We start from the raw sequence: 22,436 nt of genomic DNA on the forward strand, positions 1-22,436 counted from the left end.
GAGCCAAATCGGCGAGCCTCGTCTCTCGTCCAGCTGTTGTTGGATTTACATTAGGAGAAGACTTGCCTAACTCTTTAAATTTTACTTGCTTCTTATTTCCTGGAAATGGGCCCCTCTAGCAGGTAATGTACAGCAAACACCTTCATACTAAATGTAGGTGGCATTTCTCGCTTTTTCTGTATTAAGTTTGTTTCTTCACAGGTAGTTTCAGGCTTCTAGAACATTTTGAACTGATTTCATGGGATATGCTACAGAAAACTATATCTTACATATTGAAACGTCACCGTCCTTAAATTTATGTTCTCTGTCTGTTTTGGTTCACCAATCCTATCTTGGGGTTTGAAAGATTGACATTTACAAGGGCACGGTTTAATATCTTTGAAAATGTGAAGATGTCAAACCAACAAGGTAGCATTTGTGTACCTAAACGCATAGAAAACACGAATTTAAAGACGCTGACATTTCAACAACTGGTCATAGTTTTCAAAGCAGAACCAGAACAACTTAAGTATGGCTTACAAGCCTGAAACTAACCGCGAACAACCAAAATTAATGCGGTGAAAGTGGAAAATGCCATCTGTTTTAAATAAATTCATTGCTATGGTTTGTGCTATAAAAAAATCCTTTCATACTACATTTCCTCGTATGCTATCTTTTTTTATGACCATCTGTAGCCTTCTTTCTTACAAGTGTCGTAATCTTAACTACATTGAATACATTAATTCTATTTAGATAAGACGAAACTGTTTAAATATATTCTTTAACACTAAAAAACTAAACACCGTCCAAATAGGACTCAGAAGACCCTAACGGTACTAACCGGGCGCCGTATCATCCTCAGCCTACAGGCATCACTGAACAGGATATTGATGGTTATGAAGTCCGCTCACCACTATTGTCAGTTTTACGACGGGTGCCACTACTTTTCAATGAAGTATCTCTAAACTTGCCTCACAAGGACTGAGTGCACCTCGCTTGCCAACAGCGCTCCAGAGACCGGATGGTCACCCATCCAAGTGCTAGCCAAACCCGATAGCACTTAACTTCGGTGATCTCACTGGAACCCGTTTTACCACTGCAGCAAGACCGTTGTCAGTTATTTAACACTGCAAGAAATAAAACAAAACTACAAAATCTTGGTAGCAGAGGGAGTCGAACTCAAGTCAACGAGTTGCGAGCCAATTTGCTTCACCACTAGCCTATGTCGACTATATACCTGTCGCTCCTCAAAAACCCCTCACACTCCATGCTTCCACAATACGTTACACGTGATTTCACAGAAATATAGTGCCATGGTGCTGTGAGCAACGCAGCACTCATAGTGCCAGAAAGTCCATCTGCACATCAGGGCATGCACAGTTGAAAACAGAGAGATGTGATCCTTCTCTTAGTTGATTGTAGTGCACATGGCCATCATTTGAGCACTCACTCTATACTGGTTTCTAGATATCTCGGATCTCTAGATTGCATACCAGTATGCCTTCAAAGGGAAATGGTGTAATTTTAGTGCAATTTCCGAATTGCATTCAAAGAGAAATGGCTTAATTTCAGTGCGATTTGTGGCTCGTATTCGAAGAGAAATTCCATGATTTTAGTGTGTACACACGCAAGATATGTAAAGTCATACACAAAATTTAGACATTTAGATCAAGGTACGTCATGATTCTTGTGTATTTGCAAGCCATAAATCGGGGAGTATATTTGAGATGTCTGCGCGATGACTGCATAGAGCAAATTTTCGAAGATCACAAACAATACATTTTAACAGACATCCGTTATAGATACGTTTGAATCAATCTTCATTATCAGATCATTTGCCACCAGACCATAACTTTTTCATCTGGAAAAAACCATCGACGACAGCGTTATCAAGTTTGGAAATACGAGTAGATAAAAATCTATGGACCTCTTCATTTAGGAACCCTAGGAAACGTAACAGTTATAAGAAGGATTAATGCAGGATTAATGCTGCAAACGAGAGGCTGTGATCAAACAGGCTTCTGTTTCTGAGAAGTATACTATTCTCTGAATAATGGCTAGAATAGTTTAAGCTGATCCACTTTGAGGGAATATTACTAGATGTTGCCGTTATGTTTTTTTCTACACAGCTGATTCCTAGCAGATTTTACCGACCGTACAACCAGCTTTCCAGATGGCAACAAATTTCACGGTTGCATCGCGTTAGAACTTGTCTGTTTACTGCTTGCAAAATAGCTTTCAGTGCCATTGTTCCTTGTTGGCTTTTAGAAGCAGCAACATTCACTGCGACAAAGACACTTGGTTATGACTTTTTTGTAGACATCCTTCGATACGCATCCAGTGTTACCACAAATCGCTCGTCTTTACAAATCACCTCAGTAGATGGAATTACCCTTTCGGATATTTCCTGTATCTCATGAAATTTTGGCTCTATGGACAGTTATAGTGTCTGGTTGTCCAATGCTTATTATTAAGCATTAAGATTCTGGTCATACATAAAGCACACCAGTGGCAGGACGCAATTAATACCTTTCGTGCGTGATATCAACGGTGAAGTCACTGATGACAGTGCAACTAAAGCAGATATATTAAACACGGTTTACCGAAACTCCTTCAGCAAAGAAGACGAAGTAAATATTCCTGAATTCCAATCAAGAACAACTGCCAAGATGAGAAGCATAGAAGTAGATATCCTCGGTGTAACAAAGCAGCTTAAATCATTTAATAAGGGCAAGGCCTCCGGTCCATATTGTATACCAGTCAGGGTCCTCTCAGAGTAAGCAGAAAAAATAGCTCCATATTTAGCAGTTATATGCATCCACTCGCTCACAGAAAGACCCATACCTAAATACTGGAAAATTGCTCAAGTCATACCAATACCCAACAAGGGAAGTAAGAGTAATCCGCTGAATTACAGGCCCATATCACTAACGTCGATTTGCAGTAGGGTTTTGGAACATCTACTGTATTCGAACATTATGGAGTACCTCGAAGAAAACGATTTATTGACACACAGTCAGCACGGATTCAGAAAATATCGTTCTTGTGAAACACAACTAGCTCCTTATGCTCATGAAGTAGTAAGTGCTATCGGCAGGGGATGTCAAATTGGTTCCATATTTTTAGATTTTCAGAAGGCTTTCGACACCGTTCCTCATAAGCGTCTTCTAACTAAACTGCGTGCCTACGGAGTATCGCCTGAGTTGTAAGACTTGATGCGTGATTTCCTGTCAGAAAGGTCACAGTTTGTAGTAATAGACGGAAAGTCATCGACTAAAAAAGAATTAATATCCGGTGTTCCCCAAAGAAGTGTTATAGGCCCTCTATTGTTCCTTATCTATATTAACGACATGGAGACAATCTGAGTAGCCGTCTTAGATTGTTTGTAGATGATGCTGTCATTTACCGTCTTGTAAAGTCATCAGATGATCAAAACTACTTGCAAAATGATTTAGATAAGATTTCTGTATGGCGCGAAAAGTGGCAATTGACCCTGAATAAAGAAAAGTATGAAGTTATTCACATGAGTACTAAAAGAAATCAGCTAAATTTCTATTACGCGATAAGTCACACAAATCTGAAGGCTGTAAATTCAGCTAATTAGTTAGGGATTACAATTACAAATAACCTAAACTGGAACGATCACATAGATAATATTGTGGGTGGAGCAAACCAAAGACTGCGATTCATTGACAGAACATTAGAAGGTGCAACAGATCTACTACAGAGACTGCTTACACCACGCTTGTCCGCCCTATTCTGGAGTATTGCTGTGCGGTGTGGATCTGCATCGGGTGGGACTGACGGATGACATCGAAAAACTACAGAGACGCGCAGCTCGTTTTATACTATCGCGAAATAGTGGAGATAGTGTCACAGACATCATACGTGAATTGGAGTGGCAATCATTAGAAGAAAGGTGTTTTTCGTAGCGACGGCATCTTCCCATCAAATTTCAGTTACCAGTTTTCTGTTACGATTGCGAAAACATTCTGTTGGCAGCCACCTACATAGGGAGAAATGATCATCGCGATAAAATAAGAGAAATCAGGGCTCCCCCAGAAAAATTTAAATGCTCGTCTTTCCTGCGTGCCGTTCGAGAGTGGAACGGTAGAGAGACAGCTTGAAGGTGGTTCATTGAACCCTCTTCCACGCACTTTATTGTGAATAGCAGGGTAATCACTTAGACGTAGATGTAGAAGTTTAATACCGAAATTTTTCATTTAACGAGCAGTGTGTACTTGATAACATAGAATGTAACGTAATTGGCAAGAATAATTTTAGATTAAGTATTTAATCGCCGTCGTCCTTTAATCTCTGTCGTCCTTAACGTTCGGGAGGTGGTTATTACGACTCCGCTACGATATTTAGTGAATGAAATAGTCTCTGACATAATACTGGAACAGCTTTGTCAGTGGATTCAGGACTTCCCAGCAGTCAGAAATCAACAGATCGTTAATAATAGGGAGAAACTGTAGAACATAAAAGTGATTTCGTAAGTATGCTTAAGAGTGTTGAGGGGATTTTATTGTACGCGATGTATACATGTGACCTGCTTGCGATGCCACACGCAGATATATCCTAATACGGATACGTATTCGCCTATAACCGACATTGAGTGGTGATTGGACACTTAAATGTTTGTGGACGGACACTCGGGTGTAGTAAGTAAGTAGTAATCACCTTATTGATATCTCTCTAGGATGTAGAGCTTGTATCTCACTACATAAATAGAGTTTTAATTAAAGGAACCGACAAACTAACGTTATTAAAAGAGCTAAACGTTGAAGATGCTTAGCTACGGTGGTGATATTCTTATTAGGTGCATATCATGTAGTAATTACTTTCTTATTACATTACAATATCTGATCATTCTGTAAGGAAATGTGCTTTGTATTGTTATTAACACATTACACTTTATGTCGAAACAAGCCTACGATGATGCGATTACACCTTCATTAAACAGTGAAACATTGTATTCTGCATCTTAACAAACTGGAAGTTACTTTCGTCGCACGCAAACCGATTTATGAAATCGTGTGGACTGAAATATCGCCACAGTAATTTTATGTTTTAGTTAAAAAAACACACACTGTATTTTGGTGTATTCTTCTGCAACACTGCATCCAATTTACTACAATATTCATCATAAAGTAAACTGTAAAATCCTTTGGTAGTATTACGATGTTTCACACAATGATACCAGTAATAGAAATGTAGAACTTGTTATATTTAACACCAGTTTACATATATTTACAAACAGAGAGATGGGGTCACGAATTTTACAATTTGGTGTCCTAGAATGAAAATTATTATACACTTCTACGCTGAACTGCACCAATAAAAAGATATATTTAATCTTTTCACAGGTGGTGAGGACGGCTTATGGCCTCTTACAAGAATTGATGCAGTACGAAGAATATGCAAATTTTTAACTGTAGCTTAGATGTCGCAGTACTTGCCATCGTTATGCTTGGCAGCACAATAGATCTTGCTGTAACGTAATGCCTGCAGTAAGCCAGCATACAACAACTTCAAACTGGCCGTAAGAAACACCTCTGTTTTCTTGGATAGTGTACCACTACCTCCTTTTTGCGTAACTGCTATGGTGCTGAATTAATTTAGTTACTTCGTAAAAGTCAGAACAGACTGCTACGTGCGGTTTGAAATACACGTGCCGGCGTCAGTCGCGACCTACAGCGATGATTTTGTAACGTATCAATTTAAATTCTGCATATTCTTTATGGGAACGCCACGTATAAATATATGTGTCTTAAATATACGTAGCGTGAGTTAATCTCCATTGGCAGGCAAAAAATTATTTATTATTAATGGAAATTTTACGCTCTCTTTCAAAGAATGACAACGTAACGCAACCTGCAAGTAACCCAGCGGTAATATAGAGCATTAAATGATTTCTTTTCGCAGAAAATTAATCTGATTTTGTATAGAAAGAAAGAATGGTACAAACACCTGCGTGTTATTAAAATAATTGCAAGTAACTTCTATAACTTTGTGACTTTAGGGACTGAGGTAACTTTTAACCCTTCGAAGTAACTGAAAATATTTTAAACCAGAGGCGAAGCCTCACCTAAGCCTTGCGGTGCTGAATCTTGAAAGCATTTCGTAATCAGAAATGTAACAGTTAAAGTATATATATATTACACTTGAAGTACAATATTTGTCAGCAAATATTATCAGAATTGGCAACGGCGTTGCCGTAGTGGATACACCAGTTCCCGTCAGATCACCGAAGTTAAGCACTGTCGGGCGTGGTTGGCCCTTGGATGGGTGACCACCCAGGCCGCCTTGCGCTATTGCCATTTTTCGGGGTGCACTCAGCCTCTTGAAGCCTATTGAGGAGCTACTCGACCGAATAGTAGCAGCTCCGGTCAAAGAAAGCCATTATAACGACCGGAAGAGCGGTGTGCTGACCACACGCCTCTCCTCTCCGTGTCCTCACCTGAGGATGATACGGCGGTCGGATGGTCCCGATGGGCCACTTATGGCCTGAAGATGGAGTGCTTCCATATCGGTTGAATAAATCGCGTCATACATTTGATAGGTTTCCAGGTGACGCCACAATAGGAGCTGCTTAAAACACTGCAGAACTGAATTAATAGTAGCAACTTTATCTCGTCTATCTGAGGCTTTTATAACACTCATGCTCAATTTTGTCCACCACAACGTAATGCACGTGTTTGCTATTTCACACGTAACTCCAGGCTGTCTTCCACTTCTACTTAGAGAATATTCTAGGGAGTAAAAAGGAGGTAATGCTGCCCGCAAAACCCCTCCACGGGGAAGTCCCTACTAATTACGTCTTAAAACTAAAGACATGATCCTGTACATTTGTATTTACCTAAGTCCATGTCAATTGCAATGATGAAATAGACCTATGATTTAAAATTTTTCATTTATGTGTCATTTATCTGTCTGGTGGCAGCATCATACAGCGATAGGTGAGTTCAGTTATCACCGTTATCGCTAGATGGCATAAGTATACTAATCGTGTTCTGACACCTCACTACTTTCTATATATTGTTAGGCGTCTATGCACGGCAAATACTCGTAATAACAAGTTTTAAAAAGAAATTTGTATTATTGAAAAGAAACAAATTATACAACATGGTAATGAAACTTGTATCGTTACATGATGATTTTTGAGATGTTAACATGGATTAGTTTGTGTAATGCTCATTAAATACCCTTCTCATAATATGTATATCTCATTAGTCTAAACTCCTACACACTCTTAACTGTCTCAACCCTGCCCCCAAATCAACCCCCGCTCCACTTCTATGTTCATGGACGTCACCGAGGTGGAATGACTTGCGTGCCTCAAACAACTTAACCGTAGGTGTAACCACAGTCAGTGAATGGATGTACGAGAAATTGTCACACTAAGTGATGGTTCCTTGCGTGCCTCAAACAACTTAACCGTAGGTGTAACCACAGTCAGTGAATGGATGTACGAGAAATTGTCACACTATGTGATGGTTCCTGACCAGGGGCAACTGCCTTTTCAGTTATTGCAAAGACAACAGTCTAGATTAGTGACTGTTCTGGCCCTGTGAAGTTAGCCAACATGGCCTTGCTACGCTGATGCTGTGAGTGGCCAAAACCAAGGAGGAACAACAATCGCTGGTTTTCCTGAGGGCATCCAGTTCCACAGTATTATTAAATGATAATGACATCTTCTTCGGTAATATATTCCTGTTTGCTGGCTCCTGTTCCGTGTGATGTATCGGTTGCTGGTACAGCTATATTTGTTGTATATAAATCAAATTTAGGAAGAGACTACTTTCAGAGAGCTACTTAATAATTATTTGAAAACATCATTAAGAGTATCTTCTTTTCCTTTCTCATGATGCTTTCTCTGCAGCAAAACTTACTATAACGGCAGTATCCTTTCCAAAATGTACCAATTCTGATTACGAATAAGTGGAAGATCATGCATATAGATAAAAGAAAGGAATGAATCCTGAAGTTAACCCTGTGAGACTGTTCACGTGACTTCTTCCATGTCACCAAAATTTTCTCTCCTTCCAACATTGTTTGAATTGGAACTTCGTGGGAGGTTAGAACAGTGTAAAAGACCAACACTCGAACTTGGGGCTCTTGCCTTTCTTGGGCCAGTGCGGTATCAGCTGAGCTACACAAACACAACTAACGACCCATCCTCACAGCTTTACTTCCGCCAATATATAATCTCTATTGATTGAATTACTCAGCACAACTTTCTGCACTCTCTTTATTAAGCACTATTCAAACAGAATGCAACACGTTATACTGAGTAATCCAAACGATGTTGGAAGGAGAGAAAATTTTAGTCAATGGGGAGAAATCACAAAGGCAGTCTCACATGGTTCCGTTTTGGGTTCTCTTCTGTACCTTATATAGGATGATTCAGTTGCTCCTACCCAAGAGTTTAATGGAACCCACAATGTCTTAAATATCACTCAGGAGACTGTCAGATCTAGAGAAACTGTAAACACGACTTTTTGTAGGGAATTTAAGTAGTTAAATTCTGTACTGTAATACGTTCTCGCTAGGGGCTGTAGTTTTAGAATTATTCAAGAACAATGTGTAAAGTGACGCTGAAATGCATTTTTCTTGAGTAACTCGAAAACCGTGGCCTCCAGTGAAAAATGTGGCTCAGTACGAAATTTAACTACATTAAAATTCCTTCAGAAAGGTCCTGTTCATTTTATTCTGCAGGACTAATAGTTTGCACGGAGCAAGCAAGAAAATATGAAACTCTCACGCATGGGTTTTGAAGGCGTTGTGGGTTGCATGGAACCTGTCGGCAGGAGTAGTTGAATCACCCTGTATATCCACTGTGTAATGATCAGCGGAATGTATCTGCGGACGAATATGCAATGTTTTCCTCGCCCGCAGGTTGGCAGCCATGGTCGGAGTGGTCGGCGTGCAGCGCGTCGTGCGGAGGCGGCGTGCAGCGGCGGCGGCGCGCCTGCTCGATCAGCACCGGCTGCCAGGGCCACGACGCCGAGCTGCGGCGCTGCAACACCTTCTCCTGTCTCGGTCAGTGTTGCCAATAGTTCACATGAGCACAAAACATTTTGGAGGACGCACAGTAAACACCTTTCAGAACCTCTGCTTTCTTCAATAAAGAATAACGAAGGTAGCTCTCTCCTCTAATGTCGCAGCTGAGAAAATTACTGTTCTTCGAAAATTGCAATGAATTTCTTTGGACGAATTTTAGTAACGAATATACACACTGCAAATGGAAGACTAGCACAACCATTTTCTTACAGTGACACCTACAAAATGACTCGGTTGAGCAGGATCTTATTGTTGCCGATCGCTCTTTTGGTATTACTACGTACCAATCACATGATAAATTACTATAGAAGATTAGAAGTAAGACAATCTATGTAAACAAAAATGTAAATCATGTGTTCAAAAAATCGTGAGTCTTTCAGTTCTATGTAACTTTTTGAGATTTCTTAAATTTATAATATACAGGGTTATTACAAATGATTGAAGCGATTTCACAGCTCTACAATAACTTTATTATTTGAGATATTTTCACAATGCTTTGCACGCACATACAAAAACTCAAAAACTTTTTTTAGGCAATTCACAAATGCTCGATAAGTGCCCCTTTAGTGATTCCGCAGACATCAAGCCGATAATCAAGTTCCTCCCACACTCGGCGCAGCATGTCCCCATCAATGAGTTCGAAAGTATCGTTGATGCGAGCTCGCAGTTCTGGCACGTTTCTTGGTAGAGGAGGTCTAAACACTGAATCTTTCACATAACCCCACAGAAAGAAATCGCATGGGGTTAAGCCGGGAGAGCGTGGAGGCCATTACATGAATTGCTGATCATGATCTCCACCACGACCGATCCATCGGTTTTCCAATCTCCTGTTTAAGAAATGCCGAACATCATGATGGAAGTGCGGTGGAGCACCATCATGTTGAAAGATGAAGTCGGCGCTGTCGGTCTCCAGTTGTGGCATGAGCCAATTTTCCAGCATGTCCAGATACACGTGTCCTGTAACGTTTTTTTCGCAGAAGAAAAAGGGGCCGTAAACTTTAAACCGTGAGATTGCACAAAACACGTTAACTTTTGGTGAATTGCGAATTTGCTGCACGAATGCGTGAGGATTCTCTACCGCCCAGATTCGCAAATTGTGTCTGTTGACTTCACCATTAAGAAAAAATGTTGCTTCATCACAGAAAACAAGTTTCGCACAGAACGCATCCTCTTCCATGAGCTGTTGCAACCGCGCCGAAAATTCAAAGCGTTTGACTTTGTCATCGGGTGTCAGGGCTTGTAGCAATTGTAAACGGTATGGCTTCTGCTTTAGCCTATTCCGTAAGATTTTCCAAACCGTCGGCTGTGGTACGTTTAGCTCCCTGCTTGCTTTATTCGTCGACTTCCGCGGGCTACGCGTGAAACTTGCCCGCACGCGTTCAACCGTTTCTTCGCTCACTGCTGGCCGACCCGTTGATTTCCCCTTACAGAGGCATCCAGAAGCTTTAAACTGCGCATACCATAGCCGAATGGAGTTAGCAGTTGGTGGATCTTTGTTGAACTTCGTCCTGAAGTGTCGTTGCACTGTTACGACTGACTGATGTGAGTGCATTTCAAGCACGACGTACGCTTTCTCGGCTCCTGTCGCCATTTTGTCTCACTGCGCTCTCGAGCGCTCTGGCGGCAGAAACCTGAGGTGGGACTTCAGCCGAACAAAACTTTATGAGTTTTTCTACGTATCTGTAGTGTGTCGTGACCATACGTCAATGAATGGAGCTACAGTGAATTTATGAAATCGCTTCAATCATTTGTAATAGCCCTGTATATAAGTGGACACAGGGGTTGGAGAAAATGGTCATAGAAAACTGGAAGAGGTGGAGGGAGAGGGAGAGGGGGGGGGAAGATGGGCAGATAAAGGGGAACGGCTATGGAAGATGTACAGAGGTAGGGCAGAGAAGGAGGTTAGGACGGTTCGAATAGCTCTGAGCACTATGGAACTTAACTTCTAAGGTCATCAGTCCCCTAGAACTTAGGTTAGGACGGTTCGAATGGCTCTGAGCACTATGGGGCTTAACTTCTGAGGTCATTAGTCCCCTAGAACTTAGAACTACCTAAACCTAACTAACCTGAGGACATCACCCACATCCATGCCCGAGGCAGAATTCGAATCTGCGACCGCAGCGGTCGCGCGGACTGTAGCGCCTAGAACCGCTCGGCCATTCCGGCCGGCGAGGCTAGGACGTATAACAAATTCGAGTGCAATTAGAAGCATGTGTTTTCTCTTTTCAACGTTTTCCATTTAAGCAGACTGAGCCACAGCAAACTGTGGCCAGGTAGAGCTAGTAGTGAACTGAAATATTGTTTCTGAATCCAGTAGTTACGCGAAGAGCTGAAGATCTTTAGCTGTTGAAGAAACTAACTAGTGTTTCTTTTCCAGTTCATGTTTTCAAATTTTTCTTGTCTATTCACTGAAATCTTATATCCGCCAAATTGTGTGTTGTACGTAACTGAATACACAATTTAAAGATGGGTCTGTTTACCAGAAAATAACTTAATTATTATTTGAATAACGTTATTAACAATTTATTCTTTTGCCATCTGTATAATGGGATTTGTTAGATAACTTTTTTGTTACCTCCTAAATGTATCAACTCTGCGGGATGTATTAAGCTCAAAGTTCAATCACGCATATAAAAGTGGCAATGCATTCAAAACTGAATCGACTGGGAGTCGATATATAGTTTCAGCTGAGTCACTAAACATTTCTATCCTTCCACAATTATTGCAATTGTTCAACACCAATTACAAAATAGGTCTCGTTAAGTAGGATAAGTCGTTTCTGTACTGTTTTCATCTTAGAAATGTGCGCGTTATATTGTATGGCGTGGGCCTACTTGGCCAGCATCAGTTTTCTGGTTATTCTTCTGATCGGCTAGGTCAATGACAATCGAGCACCAGCACACTAAGTGTTCTCTTTTCTATGATTATCACTAGACAATGACGTTATCAAATTTTACGTGTGAGTTGGCGTATAATGTGGGGAGGAGACAAACAGAGATACTTTACTAAATTGAGAATCATTTTCATCACTTGTTACTGCGTAGCGTTTGGCTATTCATAGCGTATTTCCTGACGCCACACTATTACTCTAACTAGCATTGGGCATATAATGTTCAAAATCACTTGGACGCATCTAATTTAGTTCCATCAAATTGAGCTATTTTCACAATCTTTTATGTTACACTGTCAGAGTAAACGAAAATGTAAAATTTAGGTCCTGCGATTATAGATATTTATTAAAATTCAGCTAAAATCTCCATACAAAACTATCACCACATATGAGATATAATAGTATAATTAAGCATATTGTAAGCAACTGCTGATACTGAAAATCGTAGCTTATTGCAGAAGTACTCTGACAGAAATGGAAAGTTTTACACCACGATTAGCGTGATGGAACGCTACGAAAGTGTACTCCAGATGTTATAAAACAATTATACGTGTTCAGTAAAATCCCATCGTTATGTGAGCCTGCTTTCAAAACAGAAAAAAACTTTCGTACTACCAGAGAGTGGTGAGGGTAGATGTTGGCTATTGGCTGTGTTGCCTTACTGGAATTTATAAGGTGGGGATCGCAACACAGCGTACCCAGACGTTGTTCCAGTGCAGCTAATGATCGTTTTCCGGACTTCGTGGAAGGTCGAATCATTGGCATGATTGACATGGAAGCATCATACCGATAGACCATTTAGACAAATGGCTTTAGTACAACGAATGTAGAACGTGTGGTGACGAGATGGGTTCAAGGCAACACCGTGGCAAGTAGAGTATGTACCAGTCGTCCCAGAATGAAACACGCGAAAACCGTAGAAAAGTCTGACTGAGTCTGGCCAATAGGCGAATGACAACAGCTGAAATTCGGGAACAGGTTACAGGCAGTGTGTTGTCACGAACCGTTGGCAGCATGTGGATTACCGGAAGCTGGCCTAAGGTCTCGAATTTCCTTGGGTCCTTTCCTGCTAATACCATATCATAGGCAGCGGAGATTTATATGGTGTAGAGCAAAACTCAGTTTGAACAATGATGGTGTTCAGCGATGTGAGTCGCCTTCTTTGTGGTGAAGTCGACGCTAACGTATTCGCAGACAGCCTAGTGATATTGTTCTTCAAATGGCGTAATTAATGATGATTAGTTCACTTATGAACAGCCGGATGTCAATGGCCAACAGGCATACTGGACCCTGACGTCCGGTCTTTCGCAAGTGAACTAAATCGTCAACCTGATGCTAGATTGCAGGAATTTGCGATTCTGGAGAGTTACTAGAGATGACAACACGACCAATTTGGTAATTAGAAATTTAAATAATCGTCAGTATGTGGCAAGATTGGTAAAACCTTCTGTCATTCCTTTCATGTCCAGGGTACCAAATGACATATACCAGTAGGATAATGTGGGATCCCATCGAGGAAGTCAAACCACAATGTAATAATTCCCATTTGCGCCAGAATTTAAAATACTGTTTTAACTGCAACAACACTCGTTCTTACAACCCAGTCAAGCTCATCGGACAAAGTATTAGTCATCCCTAGAAAAATCATTGCAAGCATCCTGTTATACCATGTAATTCCGCCCCTAGACTTGATAGCCGTTTGGATTCGGTTAGAAAGTGAGTTTATTAGGTTCCGCAGGTACGTTACATCCAGGTTTAAGCCACTTGCAGGGAATTTGATCGAGCAATTCCACCAAAATGAGATGATGGACGATGTTGGCGTTTTATCATCAGTTCCAACACGCCCCAATGATTTTATGCCGTCGTGTTTCGTAGTAACGTGTCTTACACCACTGCTTGTAGACATGCTGAAGAGTCCGCCGCGGAACACCAACAAGTCCAGCAATTACACACACCACATGGCCAGGGACGCTGCCAAATACGATGGCCCGGTTTTTGCCACTCTGTCACATCCTAAAATTAACTCATGTTTACGTGCAAAGTCCGTTTGAAACATTAATTTGTCACTTATCGCTACTGCCTTATGCTCAGGTAGAGTCAGTGCGCGCGGGTTCAACATGTGACACATTCTCTGCACCACCTGTAAATATGCAAAAACATATTTTTGCATGTTCACTGAGGTCAGTAATTTTTTTGTCCAGGAGCTTACTTTCATGTGCAGTATATGCTGCTTCACGATAAAACAATAAAACAGAGCCGTTAAAAATTCGAGAACAACAAACAATCCTCAAATGTCTGTTCGTCATGAGCGTTACTGGGCATTCACTAAAAGCTTGCCTACGATAAATAAAGCAAACTGAAATAATTTTTCGGTAATAGTATTTTGAAATCTGCTGCAGCTACGGCTGTCGCCTAAGGCTCAGCCACCTACCACACAGCAACGTACAGCTGGTTGCCGTGCTTCCTATACGCCAGCAACACAGCTGTGGAGTTGACACCCCAGCAGCCACCACGACACCAGGTGGAGCTATGCTCGCCGTATACACTGGCAATATCTCGCCTGATATTCTTCCACCGGACTGTTTTATAGAATGCCGCCCGACCGCTATCGAAGTGTCGACATCGGTAGTTCGCAGTTCACGGTTTTCTGGGCTTCGCGCTGACCGCAACAAGGTTCCCCAGAGCTCCATTCACTGAGCTCGTAGTGGACCCTTGGCTTGACGCCGGCCACGTCTGTGGCCGACTGCCTTACATACAGCGTCTAGACCACCGAGTAATCGCATATGCATCATCCACGTGCTACGTCAGTGATACCCCATTAGGACGGACCAGTTACTTAACTCAGTGATCACGGCTAAGTTCCATTGTTCTTTGGCTATCTGACCACATCTATTCATTAGTGGACACAAACAACCAATGGGACTAAACAGAAACAACAGGAAGTGCACATGTCAAATCGTATTTCATTATTCCACACAATAATTACGTTTTTCACTAATGTACAGACTAATCATGAATTCTCATAATAACAGACAAATGGATATAAAGAATACCAAATAGCACAGTGGTGATTTTAAAATTTTACGTTGTTCGGATACTTGAACAATGCTATTTAACAGTATGATCTTTGTTCCTGCCAACGACAAAAGCACAGTGTGTCGGAAAAATGGTTTTCATCATTAAAAAGAGCGGCGTTCTGCAGAATTTTATTCCACTTAAAGTGGAAAGGCACATTGAAGAGGAAACCAATTACAGTTTTCGAGTACAAAAAAAGGAACAATACAATAGGAGACTAAATTAGGAAATGCCGACACTAGATTTTAGACCAATAGTTACTTACAAAACTGGTCCCGCTAACTACCTAAACGACATGTCTCGCTCAACAACATAAAAAAATCAGTTTTCAACTGGTAAGTCACATAAAAAGGGGAAGTAGTACTTATAGATACTTCACTAACATTTTTTGATCAATTCAAATATATCACAGATATATAAGAGACGATGCAGTACTTGAAACATACAGCGAAATGAAAAGGATACACAAATAAAAGTAGTTCCAAGAGAGAAACGTCTTCGAATTTTATATGAGGATGACGTACGTTGTGGATGCCTACCTACGTGTTCCCTATTATTGAGGGAAAGAAAGGAAATCAGGAATACCAAGAAGTCACACACTTCCCAACGCTAACAACTGGAACAAATGTGCATACCCCCAGATAACTCGCTACAGGCAGAGACTGTAACAGAAAAAGTCAGACAACAAGAAAGATACAGTTCAACATATCAAAGCAACTTACTGACAAGAGAACATATGATATAGAGACAAGCATATAACACTAGCAATTTGATCTAAAAGCATGCACTAAAATTTAGACATGTGGTATTTCTCAGTTATCCGAAAGTATACCGCATTTTACTTCTACGACAATATTTCTCAACATTCATTGCAACCCCTTTCGTATAATCGATGTATGACAATTGTCTTTTCAATTTACCGGATATTCTCTAGTAAACGGAAAAAAATATGACCCAATACTTTCGCACGGACAGATCATCGATTTCGTTCGTGTCCTTAGCTTGATTTTGCAGCATCGATACTTTAAAAACGAGTATGATGTGATGCTTGACGCATTTATGTGCTGAGGTAACTCGTCCCCTTTTGTTCACAATTATTTTGCAGAACACTGAACCGTTGTCTGTGCCGGCACTTGGGCGTTTCATTGTGCGGTGTTGACAGCAGTCGCCGTGAAGTGCGAAGGGAACTCAGGGGGTGTGCCAGCAGCTTGTTGTAAGAGTCCAATGAGTAGCGACGCAAAGACGACGTGTTTCATAGCGATGAGCTGATCTTTCAACCTCAAACGTAACAGCAAAATGCGCAATGCTTTGGAAACATTAGCTACTGTACTCCGAAAAGTGCCAAGATATTCTGTAGTCCGTAGTGTACAGCTGAGCGTTTCCTCATGACCTCACTTTCACTGCCTTCGCCAGTTCTCTGTCAAACTGTCAAACTGTGACCGCCCATCCGAACCTAAGGCTCACGACACGCTACACATCAGCTTTGCTCCACAGGCGTAGCTTCAAGAAACAGCATTTGTTTCTATCTCTCCAGATTTACATCTCGACCTATCCTACATATCAATCTTGTCCCGTAATTCTAATTCCGAAAAGTAGAATCAAATAAAGAAGTTGTTGCAGAACAGATTAAGGTATTCTTTCATGAGCCAGCATGACCACGAATTATCTGCCAAGAGTACTGAGTGGTTACAATGTCTGAGACCAAAATACACTGTCTCTTCGGTCAGCCCTAAATATAAGCAGTAGATGTACATTCGAACAATCAGTTGAGAGCAGGCAGTGTAATATAGTGGACGAGCGGCCATAGTGTGTCAATGTTCTTGTGTCACAAGTGAGCAACGTCTCCAAACCACAAGGTAAAATATTCGCAAGAACGTTCTGGAGAAAAGTGTGTGCAAGTTTGTCTCGCATACCTTGGTCCCCGAATAAAAACGACGACGAGCGGACGCTTACAGCGACTTGCTGAGAGGCCAAACGCGAACAATTCCTTTCTGTAAAAAATGACCATTGGTGACGAAACATTATGTTAACAATACGAACCTACCATAAACCGATCAAAGGCAGACGAGGTCTCTGACGACTCGACTAACGTGAAAAGGGTGTAACTGTGACTCGCGAGTTGAACAAAATCCCAAGATGACAGGCCCACATGGTTGTATGAATTTTCTGGTCCTAATCAAGTGAGAGAAGATTATGTAGAACACTTGGAACGTTAAAAGCACCGTCTTAACATTTCACTGTTTCTTTGAACCAGTCACTAAGCTTTTTGGACTTACGCTCGGAACTTAAATGTGACTTCCAAGCGTAAGTACAAAAAGGTTAGTGATGAGCAAAAACATATAGAAATGTTAAGACGACGCTTTTAATGCTTCGATGAATTTATTGTTTCTAAAATTATACCGTGGCATTTTTCTCTGATCCAAATACAAAGCATATACACTGAAGAGCCAAAGGAACTGATACACCTGCCTAATATTGCGCAGGGCCCCTTGATCACGCATGAGTGCCGCAACACGACGAAACATGGACTCGACTAAGATCTGAAGTAGTTCTAGAGGAACTGACACCATTAATCCTGCAGGGCTGTCCATAAATCCGTAAGAGTACGAGGGGTGGAGATCTCTTCTGAACAGCACTTGCAAGGCATTCCAGATATCCTCAATAATGCTCATGTCTGCGGCGTTTGGTGGCCAGAGAAAGTTTTTAAACTCAGAAGCAAGCTCCTGGTGCCACTCTGTAGCAATTATGGACGTGAGGAGTGTCGCATTGTCCTGCTGTAATTGCCCAAGTCTGTTGGAATGCACAATGGACATTAATGGATGTAGGTGATCAGGCAGGATGCTTACGTAGATCTCACCTGTCAGAATCGTGTCTAGACGTATAAGAGGTCCCGTATTACTCCAGATACACATGACCCACTCCAATAACCTCCACCAGCTTGAGCAGTCCCCTGCTGACACGCAGTGCTGTTTCCATACCATACGCGTGCAACCGCTCGATACAATTTGAAACAGGCAACATGTTTCCAGTCGTCAACTGTCCAATGTCGCTGCTGACGGTACCAGGCGAAGTCCTTAGTATTGCGTCGTACAGTCATAAAAAGTAAACGAGCTGATCTTCGGCTCCGAAAACCCATACCGATAATGTTTCGTGAACGGTGCACATGCATTGAAATATGCAGTAATTTGCGGAGGGGCTGCATTTCTGTCACGTTGAACGATTCTCTTCAGTCGTCGTTGGCCCTGTTCTTCCAGGATATTTTTCCTGCCGCAGTTTAATCGGAGATCTGATGTTTCACCGGATTCCTGACATTCACAGTACACTCTTGAAATTGTCGTACGGGGAAAGCCCCACTTCATCGCTACCTCGGAGAACCCATAGGTGCGCCGACTCTAACACCAAGTTCAAACTCACTGATATCTTGATAACCTGTCATTGAAGCAGCAGTAACCGATCTAACGACCGCAAAGTTATATTCTGCCTGTTTACATATCTCTGTATTTGAATACGCATGCCTGTTCCAATGTCTATGGCACTTCATAGTAGTTTTTCCACATAACCAAATACAACATTGTACACTACTAAAAATGCATCAAGTGACACAGATTGCGGGTCCTCTGTGTGACGATGCCCTTCATTCATAAATTAAGGGGCTAATATGTACAATTTTTCTTCTCGATTTCGGCACAGTTTTTCAACCACCATAACTGGAACCAGTTTTGAGCTTCCTCCCTACGGAAGCAATATTTTCCGTGCGGACATAAGTTATTTAGATTACCATGTGTTTTGATTCCAGCAGAACACAGGATTTTCAGTGGTCGGTGATATGATATAGTCTATAGTTTCTATCACTAGATGACACTCACAGCAAAGCAGCAAATAAATAGAATGAATGTACTGATAACATTACAGACAGATCAGATGAAGCTGCGCAGCCCACACATGTTCAGTGATTAAGGGAGCCAAATATATTTTCATGCTCCATCAAACACAGGTTGCGCACGCATTACCCGTCCGACAGAGCCACACGTACACACACATACACATATGCACAAAGAAAAAAATGTGTCACGAAGGAATTATTCGAATGGGACTGACATCGGTAAATGTAATGTACGAAGTACGTGATTGCTATTTCAGAAGACTTTGATAATTTATTAAAGATAAGGAGTTTTACAAATCGAGCAAGTCAATAGCGCGATCGTCCGCCTCTGGACTTCATGTAGCAGTTATTCGGCTTAACATTGATTGACGGAGTTGTTGGATGTCCTTCTGGGGGATATCGTGCCACAGTATGCCCATGTATCCAATTGGTACGTTAGGTGATCAAAACTCCGATCTGGTTGGAGGCCTCTGCCCGTAATGCTACAAAAGTTCTTACTTGGATAGAGATCCGGTGACCTTAGTGGCCACGGTATGGTTTGGCAAGAACGAAGATAAACATCAAACTCTCTTCGTGCGCAGGTGGGCATTATCTTCGGAAATGTAAACCAAATATGGCTTGGCATAAACGGCAACATAACGCGACGCAGAATATCGTAGACGTACGGCTACACTTTAAGGGTACCATTGATGACAAGTGCTATGAAGAGAAATGGTACCCCATAACATGACTCCCTGTTGTCGGGCCTTTTGGCGGATGACAGACAGGTTTGTGTCCCATTGCTGCCCAGGGTGTCTTCAGTTTCGTTTATGGTCTGGAATGTCATTGATTCGAGTACAATTGTCTTCAGTGATGAGTCCTGCTGAGCCACTATGACCAGCGAAGAGGTGCTGGAGACGCCCCAGTCAGCGGTGGGATGCCAATCTGACTATCACCCGTCATACGGCCCTACAGTCACGAGTGCTTATCTGTGCTGCCATCTCTTTACTCAGTAGGACACCTTTGGTGGTTATCCACTGAATCCTTAAAGCGCTTAGTGCATTTAGGTGACAGATTTGTTACAATCAAGCTTTCGTTACTTGAGCCATTGTACACGGAAAACCATTTATCGTGTGGGCACCCACCTTATAGCAATGATGTTGTGACTGTGCAGTCTCTGCGTTGTTAGTGGTGTTAGTCTCATGACTTGCCTTTAGCCGCCGGTACAAATACTGCGACGTAGATTTGAAACAAATGTACCACTGTGCATTACAGTTGCCAACAGTCAACATGGATCTGGACCAGGTGAGCAGGATTTTACTCATAAAGCTGTTTTATCAGAACAACCGCAATAGTTCTGCAACATTTTCCGAAACGGGGTTGGAGAATATGATGCAGAAGTTAGAATAAACTGGGAATTTGAAAACTGCTCCGGTGAGAGGCCGACATCCACTTGCGCCACAAATTGTTGCAGAAGCTATGGTTACCACGGCTGAGAATACTAGACCCAATGTGCGATCCTCAAGTAATGCATGAGCTGTGGCTCTACAGCTGAACGTGGTTCACCGTTCGAAGAGTGTTGCAAACAGTCCCTAGTGCGGTCCCAGGCTGTCGTGTATGCATACGATTGTCACACTGAACAACGTTTGTAGCCTGGAACGCACAAATGGCATGCAATTAACAAAAGTTATCCTCTCACGTTGAAATTAAAATGTCTTTCTTCCTATGATTTATTCGTTATTTCCCTTCCGAATGCTCTTAGAGATGTTTTCACAAAGTTTTCGGTTGAGGCCCTCTTAAAAACCGAAAGTTTAGTTATAGCCAAACTGTACGCACTGTTTTAAAAAGTCGAAATATAGATTGTCTGTCCTTGTCCAATGTCTTTACCTTAAACGCCCTTCACTTTAAGTCCGTTTTTGTGGTTATTAATCCCTCTTTTGTTCAGCTATATTCTAAGTACTGTTTGTGCGACTTCTTACGAGTCAAACAAAGTATCATTGGGTTTCCCCAATGAAGTGGTGTAGGAATATAGGACCATCAATTTTAGCAGTATACAAAAACAATTTTGATAGCTTTGAATATTCATTTTGGCGGAGTCGTTCGCAAATTATTTCCTCTTGATGTTCTAGAAGGAATCTCATTCCAAAGTAGAAAAATACAAATAAAAATATTGAAATATCGAAATAGTAACAGTGCCAATATATGGTGGAATCCGATGCATGTTCCGTTCATGGCGAATACTCGCGTTGTTGGAAGATGAGAGAGAGGTTAAAGCAAGTCTGAAATATTCCAATATTCCGTAGTCTGATCGGGATCAATTCCGTAACCTTTTGGTTTCCAGGCAGATACTATACTAGGACACATTTCTTGATGATCATTTATTAATAACGACTTTAGTAAACGTATAAGGGACGAATCAGGATGTTAAATAGCGACCGCTGACGAAGCTCTGCTAGCACAAAGGACGAAAAGTGGCAGTACTAGTGGTCTTGTGTACTGATGCAGAGAATCGTACATTTAAGAGCTGGGCATAATCATTTCACGTCTGCAGTACACCGGCTGTTATGTACATTATGAATTACGTCGCCATCAATAGCCAATTTCAACACTCTGTTCGTAGTACAGAGTACCCACTAGTAGGCAACGCAACTAACTTTCCAGTAGAACGGAAATGGTAGCAGTCCGCTAAATTATGGAATCCTATCAATGACATTGATTTGTAATATGGTAGTTGAACGCATGCTGTGTTTCAACATTATGAAATACCTCTATGAAACAATCTACTGACACATAAGCAATGGGATACAGAAAATACCATTTTTATAAAACAAAGCTGGATATTTATTCACGTGAAGTAATGACTGATATCGACAAAGCATTTTTAATTGATTTCTTAATTTCATATTTCCAGATGGGTTTTGACACCGTCCACCACAGGTAGCTTGAAATCAAATTGCGTGCTTTGATTCATAATTTTTTGTCATAAAAGTCCCAATATAACAACTGTCGGGAAATCATATACTGAAAACGAAGTAATATTCCAACTTCCCTTTGGAAGAGTTACAGGATCCCTGCTGTTCTTGGCCTATAAACGTAAATTTGAAGACAATCTGAGCCGCATTCATAGATTTTTCTGCTGATGATACTGTCGTTTACCGCCTAATAAAACCATCAGAAGATCAGAACGAATTGCAAAGTGACTTCGAAAAGATTAGAAAAGATATCCGTATGGTGCGAAAAGTGGCAGTTGACCCTAAACAGTAAAGAAGACGAATTTCAGGATTGCAGTTTCAGCTAGATACCTTGGGATTGCAATCAGAGACAAGATGAACAGGAACCATCACTTAGAAAACTTTGTGGGGAACGTGAAACACAGACTCCATTTTTTGGAAGAATACTGAGAACATGCAATTTGCCTGTGTTTCTTTCACTTGTCCACCATCTTCTGCATCTTCTGCAGTATTACTGCGCTGTGTCGAATATTACCGGATAGCACTGACGGCATACATCGAAGAAGTTCGAAAATGGCCGTCTCGTTTCGGATACATAATAAAGAGCAAGACT

At 41.4% G+C, this 22,436-nt stretch overlaps 1 protein-coding gene across 1 annotated transcript in view; it reads left to right on the forward strand.

Annotated features, from left to right (window-relative positions):
• LOC124613713 (papilin) overlaps nt 1-22,436 on the forward strand; it is a 232,959-nt gene that overhangs the window by 73,048 nt on the left and 137,475 nt on the right. The window contains exon 3 of the mRNA XM_047142433.1: nt 8,881-9,024. Within this exon, the coding sequence (XP_046998389.1) occupies nt 8,881-9,024 (144 nt within the window). The remainder of the gene's footprint in view (nt 1-8,880; nt 9,025-22,436) is intronic.

The sequence above is a fragment of the Schistocerca americana genome, chromosome 4 (genome assembly GCF_021461395.2).
Source record: "Schistocerca americana isolate TAMUIC-IGC-003095 chromosome 4, iqSchAmer2.1, whole genome shotgun sequence".
Lineage (NCBI taxonomy): Eukaryota > Metazoa > Arthropoda > Insecta > Orthoptera > Acrididae > Schistocerca > Schistocerca americana.